This window comes from Zingiber officinale, chromosome 9B, assembly GCF_018446385.1.
Source record: "Zingiber officinale cultivar Zhangliang chromosome 9B, Zo_v1.1, whole genome shotgun sequence".
Lineage (NCBI taxonomy): Eukaryota > Viridiplantae > Streptophyta > Magnoliopsida > Zingiberales > Zingiberaceae > Zingiber > Zingiber officinale.
Genome location: NC_056003.1, coordinates 98,391,671 through 98,402,424, shown reverse-complemented (window position 1 = coordinate 98,402,424; position 10,754 = coordinate 98,391,671). Strand labels below are relative to the sequence as shown.

At 38.8% G+C, this 10,754-nt stretch overlaps 1 protein-coding gene and 1 non-coding gene across 2 annotated transcripts; one reads left to right on the top strand and one right to left on the bottom strand.

Annotated features, from left to right (window-relative positions):
* Window positions 1-6,461: 6,461 nt before the first annotated feature.
* TRNAS-AGA lies at window positions 6,462-6,543 on the bottom strand. The gene has a single exon. It is a non-coding gene; the product is annotated as a tRNA-Ser (tRNA).
* Window positions 6,544-8,733: 2,190 nt separating this feature from the next.
* LOC122024240 (floricaula/leafy homolog) lies at window positions 8,734-10,746 on the top strand. Its single transcript, XM_042582811.1, has 3 exons — window positions 8,734-9,302; window positions 9,391-9,800; window positions 10,305-10,746. The coding sequence occupies exons 1-3, from the start codon at window positions 8,795-8,797 to the stop codon at window positions 10,674-10,676; spliced, it is 1,290 nt and encodes a 429-aa protein (XP_042438745.1). The 5' UTR covers window positions 8,734-8,794; the 3' UTR covers window positions 10,677-10,746.
* Window positions 10,747-10,754: the final 8 nt, after the last annotated feature.

The following is a 10,754-nucleotide window of genomic DNA, read 5'->3' as shown; positions in this document are numbered from 1 at the left end:
CATTATTAACTGCAGCCTATATACTTAACAAAGTGCCTTCAAAGTCAGTTCCATCTACCCCATATGAACGTTGGACAGGCAGAAAACCAGATTTGAGTAATCTGAGACCTTGGGGGTCAGCTGCTTATGTTCATGATAGTTCTCACAAGTATGGAAAACTAGGGCCTAGAGGTAAGAAATGTATCTTTATAAGATATCATGAGACCTCCAAAGGTTATGTTTTCATAGGTGAGCAACTAGATGGAACCATCTCCGAAATAGACTCGAGAGATGCGACTTTTCTCGAAACAGAGTTCCCAATCAGAGGTGATGTTGATAAAAATGTTCCTCTATTTGAGGAGGATGAGATATTATCAACAAGAGAGGTGTCAAAAGGGATACCTGAGTCTAGTCAACCGAGTGAGAGTGATATGCTGAGTCATGAGTTGACTTCTCAACAGTCCAACTTACGGAGAAGTGTTCGTAAGATCAAACCTAAGAAGAGGTTTGATATTGAGAATGAGGCATTGGTTATACTTCCAATTGACGACGACGAGCCTCAATCCATTGAGGAAGCATTGGGATGTAGAGTTAGAGAAAAATGGAAAGCTGCAATGGTTGAAGAGATGGAGTCCATGATTCAAAATCATGTTTGGGACTTAGTCGATCTTCCTCCGGGCCGAAGGGCTATTGGGAATAAATGGATTCTCAAAATAAAGAGGAAAGCAGATGGATCGATTAACAGATACAAAGCTCGTTTAGTTGCAAAAGGATATACCCAAATGGAGGGTATTGACTTTGAAGAGACATTTTCTCCCGTAGTGAAATTTGTATCAATAAGAGTTATTTTGGCCTTTGTGGCACATTATGGCTTAGAATTACATCAAATGGATGTAAAAACCGCTTTCCTTAACGGTGATCTTGACGAAGAAATCTATATGGTTCAACCAGAAGGTTTCATTACTGAAGGCCAAAAGCAAAAAGTATGTAGACTTGGAAAGTCTATATATGGGCTAAAGCAAACGTCAAGACAATGGAACATAAGATTTAACGAAGTCGTTTTATCTTATGGTTTTGAAATGATCAATGAGGATCATTGTGTTTTCCTGAAACAGGAAAAAGGAAAGTATGTCATTTTATCATTATATGTTGATGATATCTTGAGAAGGAAATGACATAGGATATGTGAATGAAGTCAAGAAGTGGTCATCACAATTTGATACAATAGATATGGAAGGAATACATCCTAGGGGTGAAGATCATAAGAGATCGTCCTAAAAGACTTTTGGGTCTATCACAAGAGTCTTATATAAATAAGATGTTACATCATTTGATGTCTAATTGTAACATAGAACATACACCTATTGTGAAAGTATTGTGTTGAGCAAGAGTATGTGTCCTAAAACTCCGGAGGAAATAGCTGAGATGAATAAAAACCATATGCGGTGCTATTGGTAGTTTGATGTACACTATGTTATGTAACGTCCCGATATCGGCTATGTTGTGGGCTTGGTCAGCTTCCAGTCAAACCCAGGACCGAGACACTGGAAGGCGGTAAAAGGATATTCGGATATCTGAAGGCGGCAGATTATTGTCTCGTTTTCAGGATCGATATGAATCGAAAGGTTATTCGAGATCTGATTGGGAGACACGGATGATAGAAAATCCACATCGGGCTATGCATTCTTGTTGAATGGTGGCGTCATCTCCTGGAACAGCAAAACAAGCTTGTAGCTTTGTCGACTATGGAAGAATATGTGGCATGTTCAGTGCAAGCGATCTGGTTGAGAAGATTTCAAGCATCCGAAAATTCTTGAGGATAGTGGGAGTTCGATGGCATCTCTTGTGATGATCAAGTAATAGCTTTTTCCAAGGATCCCAAATATCATAGCAAAGGCAAGCATATAGAAATTAAATATAATTTTGTAAGGGATATTGTGGCTAAAAGAAAAGTCATTCTTGAGTATGTCCCTACACGTGTTATGCTTGCAGATCCTTTTACTGAGCCAATGACTAAAGAGTCATTTAAAGAACATGTAAAGTCTTTGGGACTTCGTACAATGTAACAATATTGAAATAACAATCAAACTTTGTGTTATGATTGTGTAATTTGTCATAATTTATTCAGTGTATATGTTGTATTTGTTACATTCATGTAAGATCTCGGTGAGCATGTTGGCAGGTGGAGATTGGTCCACTCACATGGACAATCATCTCTGTTTGTTAAGTACAAATAGAGGTAAAACCGTTACTTATGAAACAGCTTACGTAGCTGAAATTATGAAATTAGAGACAGATTCATAAGTTGAGGTCGCCTTGATAATTGTGTCAAGATGAGATCATTTATGTGTAAATAATGATCGAAGTAAATGAACCCACCATTTACTGAACCTGTTGAAAGCCAGATTAGAATTCATATGTTGAATTCAGGATTAGACGTTAGGTATGTCTAGATCAAAATCTGTACGATGTTAAATTTGAAGACAACATGCACTCTTTTTAGTAAAGAGAATAACATCGTAGCATGTGATTCATACCACATGTGCTATTGCGACAATAAAGGTAGTAGGAGAATGAATCCCTGTTTCTCTACTATGTGAGACCTTTGAGATTATATGTTAATCTCAATTTTTGCCTTAGTAACTATTTAGCTGTTTACTTGAAGTTTTAATCAGTGTCTGCTACTTTAGCGTGTATCCTATGGCTATGGTTGATTCGGTCTATGGAGCATAACTAGGAAAGCGACTGATTAAAATGAATTGATTCTAGCTAAAAAGAAAGATTAAATGTATTTACATCTTTTGTTGTTATTCACTGGTCGACCCATTTCTGTTATGTACGGAAATGAATGTGAATATTGGATATGGAACATGCTCATGACATAATGGTCATTATAAGGGATTAGAGATGTTCATATCGATGTAAATGAAAATTATTTAATCTGAGTAAATAGCAAGACATGGATATCTTCAAGATAATGATTGTGTGTCATTTGAAGATTGGATGGATCCTGGATAAAGGCTATGTGCCACTAGGAAAGTGGCTATGTGCCATGAAGAGTGTGTCTCTAATTTATTTGAGCAGCTAAGCAAAGTGTAACAACTTTATTAGCATTAATTGCTCAACGAGCGGCTAAGTCAAGGTGTAACAATATTCTTAGCAACTATCGCTCAGTGTGCTTGCTGTCGCACGAACCATTTTCTCTAAGTATGGATTGGATGTTTTCATATGGTCTATGTGACCAAACTCTCTAATAGTCTATGTGACTTATTAAGTCTTTGTGACTTACCTGAATGAACTAGTCTTTGTGACTTACCTGAATGAACTAGTCTTAGTGACTTACCTTGGACGAGTGGGAGATGTTGGAAATGGGGATAGTGGGGAATGTGGCCCATGTTCCCCACTACACATAATGGAAGAGTCCATTATGCCCCTAGTATATTTCCCTATATAAAAGGGGTCCGTCCAAGGCTCAGGGTGTGTGAAATTGGGCGTTGGAGACGAGAGTAAGAGGAGAACATCCAAGGTGGCGGGATTTGGTTTGTGGAATTGCGGAGGGCTTTCCGATCTTGTGATCGCTCTTCCGATAGCGAGTTTCGCCATTGCCGATTGCGGATCTGCGGGAGATCGCTATAAGTTTTTATCGCATTTAATTAATTCGTCTATCATGCATTTAGAACATATTTTCTACACCTCGGGTGCATTAGTCGAAACCACGCGCAGCAAGGCGCGAAAGCACCTTTCGAGGAGATGGAAGGCGCCTTGAACACTGATGGAGGGCGCCCTCCATGGAGTTTGGAGGCACCTTCGGGTGGATAAGCAGCGAAGACACAAGAGCTTATTGATGCTGCGGATTCGACGAGCTAGAGGCGCCTCCTATGGCTACTGGAGGCACCCTCAACAGCCTATTTAAGGCCGGTTCGTGCAGCAGCTAACAACAATAAAAGACTTGCAATGCTTTCTTCCGTGTGCTGTTAACAAATCGATCCGACAAAGTCCTAACTCTGCTCCGACGACCAGAAGCTTTCAAATTCAGATTTCCTTGTTGTCGGTATAACATTTGGTAGTGCTTTAATTGTTGTATTCTTTTGTAATATTTTGAACCTATAGTGATTGCCCATCGAAAGCACTCTTACGTGCGCGTCTTGGAGTAGGAGTCGTCACAGGCTCCGAACCAAGTAAATCCTTGGTGTTTGTGTTTTGTTTATCTCTCTTTTATTTTTGCTTCGTATTTACTTTGAGTTTACTCGAAACGAAAGTGAAAGTTACGAGCGTTATTCACCCCCACCCCCCCTAGCGCTTTTCGAACCTACAGTATGTACCAAAGGATATTTGAGATGCATGGTGAGTCATTTGGACTACAAAGAGATAGAAGGTAAATTGAATGACAGCTCAAGCCAACAGAAACACTGAGCTAGTTGGCCTTAGTATCATATCCACAAAGCATACAACTAAATCTCGATCAATCATCGAGCATGCTATAGACTTGGTGAGTTTATAATTAATAAATTTATATAAGAGTTCTTTAATTATCAATGAATTTATTTTGATTTAATTGCATTATTTAATATTCGATGAACTACAACGACCTCCTACTTGTTGGGAGGTATTTAGCAAGACATACAAGTCAAAGGATGACACATTTGTTGATCATCAATCGAAGGCAATAGACGTAAGAATATAAACTTGAATATAAAATACTTTTATTATTAATGATTAGCTATTCTAATTGTATATCTACTAGAGTTGCAAAGATGTCTCAACATACTAAAGAGGGAAATGAGCCACAGACTCTATCCATCGACTAGTTAAATGAGATTTATTATAATATGGTCATTGGAAGGAAAAACACCTTCATCCTCTACAATCTTGGATCTCAGGCAAGAGTCGTATATGATCGTGTGATGACTCCTAGGGCCAGGATTATCCCTACGAATCATCTACTCAAGTACAAACCTAGGGAAGAAAATCAAAATTTAAAGAATCAACTATTGACATTATAGCAATAATTTGAAGAGTCTCGGCAAGCTCCGTTGATATATGAGAAAATTTGATGGAAAATGCAGGAATTCATGGTTCAGGTAAGTCAAATAATGCATGGCCGAGTTTGCCTCTCAAGAGATTCAAGACCCTTAGAATTCTCACAATACTAATTAGTAGTTGACTGAAAGATGTGTTGACCTTTTACTTTTCTTTTTTTATTTATCATTCATGAAACGTACAAAATAAATCTATGTATTTGATATATTCTATATATCATCATCAGCAGATATTGAAACTAGCATTCAGTTATTTTTTTTAAAAAAATTATCTAGTTACATTTTTTTTATTATACCTTATTTAGTTTAAATTCAATTCCTTAGTTATAATTCTAATGATGTTTTATACTTCTGTAGGATTTGATACTACTAGTTAGTTTTGGAGTGAGTTTGATTGTCTTCACTAGGAAGTGGATTAAGATATATTATACTTTATTTGAGATGTCTGGATATTCATCTTTGCTTTGTTGTTGGATTGAATTTGATACTTGATTATATTGGGATTGATTGTATCATTTTTGTGAATGTGAAATGTGGATTGTATCGTTTGTGCAATGTTATAAAGTGTAATGTGAATGTTACATTTGAGAATGTGTTATGTTGTTTGTAAATATGTAATGTGTGTTTGTGAATGTATCATGTGAATGTGTTTGAAAATCATCATTTGTGGTTGTGATATATCGTTTGTAAACGGGGAAAATTTTGAATACGGAGAGGTGATGTTAGATTTTTCACGATAATTAGCGATGAAATATTAAAAATCTGTCGCTAATTAGCGACGATATATTAAAAATCCGTGGCTAATTAGAGATGAAATTTTAATATTTCGTCTCTAATTACTGATGGATTATTAATATTTCGTCTCTAACAGGAGATAACATTTTAAAATTTTATCTCTAAACCTAGCGATGAATTTTTAATATTCCGTCTCTAATTAGCGACGGAATTTTAATATTTCATCGTAAAATTTGGCTAAAACTATAATCGTTAATAAATTTAGTGATGAAATTAAATATTCTAATACCTATTTCTAAATTTAGCAACAGAATTAAATATCCGTCTCTAATTGTAATGACATTGTAATGATGAATATTAAATTTTTCTTTAATTTTAATGACGTAATATTTAATTTCACCACTAATTTAGAGACTATTAACGAATAAATATTTAATTACATTATTAAATAATGTCAACGACCCATTGTATAGTAATGATATTAAACGACGAGAGTAAGGAGGTTCTACCTCCATAGGTGGGTCATGGGTGCAGTTAGTATTTGTCTCATGCCAAGTGCTTATATAGACTTTGGGAGCGGATGTAAAATATCTCTCTCAGGTAAAATCCGTACACAATCTGTTTATATTTTGTAAATATATATAAATGATTTTATGCCCAAGAGAAACAAAATGTTTTTTTGAAAAGAGGAAATTAAAAATAAAACGTCGTGGTCGGCAGGATTCGAACCTGCGCGGGCAGAGCCCACATGATTTCTAGTCATGCCCGATAACCACTCCGGCACGACCACTTGATGCTTATGCAACTAACAATAATATCTTACTGTAAATATTGTTTTTAAATTCGCGAAAATTAACGGGCTGATTTTTACAGTTTGCAGACGTGTAGCTATTCTTAATACGCGTAAAACACTCGTTAAATTTATATTAATTATTAGAGAATAATGGACGAGAAGTGGCAACATAAGAATGGAAGAATTACATTCGAACTAATCGTTGTCAATCACCGGCTGAAAATTACATAAGCGAAAAAGTAGTAACATATCTTTGAAAGCAAGCGCATGAACTTACAGCATCCATAACTTTTCATTCCACAAAATTTATACTCTTATCAGATAAGATTCACACCGGATCGGAGTTACGTTCAAGCTCAGGATACATAATTATACTACAAGTCAAATCAACTCAAGCTTTGTAATTATATCTAGTTTTTTTTTCCCTTTAATTTTCACAACAGTGTAAAAAATATCATGAAACATATTCTTCTCAGTAAGATCAGCAACCCTGTCATAGAAAAACATGAAAAGGGAGAAGACTTTCCTCATATATCTATCGCCGACGGCGACCAAAGATATGATCGACGATACCAATTCACGTGCCCTTCTTCCACTCGCATTGCCTTAATATTTTAAAGGGTTCAATGCCCTGAATGAGTGAGTTCAAAGGTCAATGGTCAAACATTTCAAAGCAGATCGACACGGAAGACCATGGGAATTAAGTGAGATTAACAGTTGATAGTTAGACTCCGAGTGGAATTTTACTTGACAGAATTTACTGATCCATCGCTAGCTTCGGGAGTTGGGATCGAACTTCCGTAGATAGCTCTGCAGGAGAACAACTTGCTCCCTCGGCCCGATGACCAATGAGAGATGAATCTTACCTTACGCATCCTTCTCCGGAACTTTTTCTAACTCTTAGGGTGCGTTTGGTTGGAGGTTATCCTTGATAACCTTGATTATCCATCCAAGGTTATTAACAAAAATCATGTTTGGTTTAGGTAATCTATGATTCCCGAGTAATGTCTCATGCCCGACACGTCAGCAAAAGGGGCATGCAACCAGGAATCGGAAAACCTCGGAAAACTGAGGTTTTTCTTGATTCCGGGGTTATTGATTTTTTTTACCCAAAATACCCTTGGATAAAAGAAAAATGTGAAAAAAAGTAAAATGTAAAGGAAAAAATGAAAAAAAATTAAAAATGGTAAAAAAACTTTTTAAAAATTTAAAAAATAGAAAAAACATTAAATTTTTTTTAAAAAAAATAGAAAACCCATTAAATTTTTTTTTTAAAATACAAAAAAAACATAAAAAAAATTAAAAAATAGAAAATAGAAAAAAACATTAAAAATTAAAAAAATACAAAAAAAACATTAAAAAATAGGAAAAAAACATTAAAAAATTTTAAAACAAAAACAAAAAAACATAAAAAAAAAAAAGAAAAAACGTAAAAAAATTAAAAAGCAAAAAATAATAAAAAAATTAAAAAATTAAAAAAATTAAAAAATAGAAAAATGTAAAAAATCCTAAAAAAATTAAAAAATAAAAAGTAAAAAAATAAAAAAACTTAAAAAAATATAAAAAACTTTATAAAATAAATAAAATTAAAAAACATAAAAAAAAACAAAATAAAAAAAATAAATATAGATATATATAAATTAAAAAAACATGAAAATATAATAATATAGAATAGAGTTTAAATAATAATAATAATAATAATAATAAATATTATTATTATTATTATTATTATTATTATAGTTGGTTTTGTAATTAAGGGTAATCTAGTAAAATACTAAATTAGGTTGTTCATTAAAACCTTCAAACAAACATGTTTTTGTTACATTACCTAGATTGAACCAAACAAGATTTGGTTATGTTTTATTCCCCATAACCTTGATTATGTGATTATCTGGTAATCACATAACCAAGGTTATACATGATAACTTGAACCAAACGCACCCTTAATCGTCAAGTAAGCCTTTGCCCGAAACGGAAACCATACAAGCTCTGCACCTTGACTTGGGGCGAGATGGACATGATTAGCTTCTAGTTGTAGACTCGGAGAAGTTATCGTTTCGTACGTAGAAGTGCACATATACGCACGAATTTATACAGGAAAAGACAGGTAAAATTAAGCCCTTTTAAAAAAATTAAAAAAAAAAACAAAAAAAAAAACAATACGAGGGAGGGCTATAAATTAAAGCTAGAGACGACGGTGCGGGAGGTAATTACAAAAGCAGCAGGAGAAGTTGAGTGGTAGGAGGCGATGGATCCGGGCGAGGCCTTCTCGGAGAACGTTTACAAGTGGGACCCGCGCGGCGCGCCGCCGCACCCATGCCGCCTCGTCGAGCCCCTCCCTCTGCCACCGCTGCCGCCGCCGCAGCCGATGGTTCCGCAGCCGGCTGCCGAGGCAGAGGATCAGCGACCTAGGGAGCTGGGCGAGGTGTTCTCGGGATACGGCGTACGGTACGCGACGGTGGCGCGGATCGGTGAGTTGGGATTCACTGCGTCGACGCTGGTGGGCATGACGGAGGCGGAAGTCGACGATATGATGGCCACCCTCGCTCACCTCTTCCGGTGGGACCTCCTCCTCGGCGAGCGCTACGGCATCAAGGCCGCTCTCCGCGCAGAGCGCCGCCGCCTGGTAAACTCCCGCCTTATGCTCCAGAACCGCGGCCACCAACGACTGGACGACGAAGGTCGCCGTCTCCTTTTACTGAACGACCATCAACTCCAAGGCAATAGCATCGCCCTCGACGCTCTTTCTCAAGAAGGTCAACTTATACCAGTCCAATCGATTAATTGTCTTCACTCCGCTTCTAATATCAACTTCCTTATTAATGGCGACCCTGCTTTTGGCAGGACTATCAGAGGAGCCGGTGCAGCTCGAGAAAGAAGCAGCAGGGAGCGGAGGAGACACCGCCACGGCCGTTGCCAAGAAGGACGTCAAGGGCAAGGACAAGAAGAGAAGTAGTGGACGAAAGAAAATTAAGAAAAAGAGATCCTTTCAAGAAGGGGAGGAAGAAGAGGAAGAGGAGGTGGAGGAGGAAGAAGAAGAGGAGGAGTGGGGATCGGGGTCGGAGACGTCGGGTAAGAGCCTGCGAGCGGAGCGACAGAGGGAGCACCCGTTCATCGTGACGGAGCCGGGGGAGGTTGCTCGGGCGAAGAAGAACGGCCTCGACTATCTTTTCCACCTCTACGACCAGTGCCGCCACTTCCTCCTCCAAGTGCAGGCCCTCGCCCGCCAGCACGGCCACAAGTGCCCCACCAAGGTCTGTACTTCCCTTCTCTCTCTCTCTCTCGCTCTATAGCCTCTAGTCTACCCCTGCCTCCACGTAGCAATGTAGCAGAGCTGTGGCCCGAGCTGTGGCCCGCTCTCGGCTCCCCAACCGTACCAGTGTCAGGAGCACCTTGGTTGTTATGAATAGCGAGAGGAGTTGTCTTGTCGAGAGTGGCGCGGGACGATTTGACCACTTTATGAAACCGCGCCGACTGACACCAAACATCAAACGGGAACCCTGCTTTCGTGACACGTCACGTACTAGCCCACCTCATAAACGCCGCAAGTACGGAAACCTCTTTAGCTCGTCGACATTCGTGCTTAAAGCTTCGAGTCGTAATAACACATCTTAATTAAGCCTGTCATTGGCGTTAAGTGTCAGATCACTTTTCCTGAAATATCATTATTTGAACACAGAATTCGTATTCGTATTTTGTTTGGTGAATCGAAGAGCATGAACTAACTATATATATACGTACGATTGTAATAAATGCAGGTTACAAACCAAGTGTTCCGATACGCGAAGAAGGTGGGGGCGAGCTACATCAACAAGCCCAAGATGCGGCACTACGTGCACTGCTACGCGCTGCACTGCCTGGACGAGGAGGCGTCGAACGCGCTGCGGCGGTCGTTCAAGGAGCGGGGGGAGAACGTGGGGGCGTGGCGGCAGGCGTGTTACAAGCCGCTGGTGGCGATTTCGGCGAGGCACGGCTGGGATATCGACGCCGTCTTCAGCGCCCACCCTCGCCTCTCCGTCTGGTACGTCCCCACCAAGCTCCGCCAGCTCTGCCATCTCGCCCGCAGCAACGCCGACGCCTCCACCAGCTCCGTCAACGGGCTTCCTGCGCCGCCACCGATCATGTTCTAGGTCCCTTGGATTGTATTCAACATCCTTGGATTTGTTTATCGTATTCGACATCCATATGGCCTTTGATCTATCCGACTC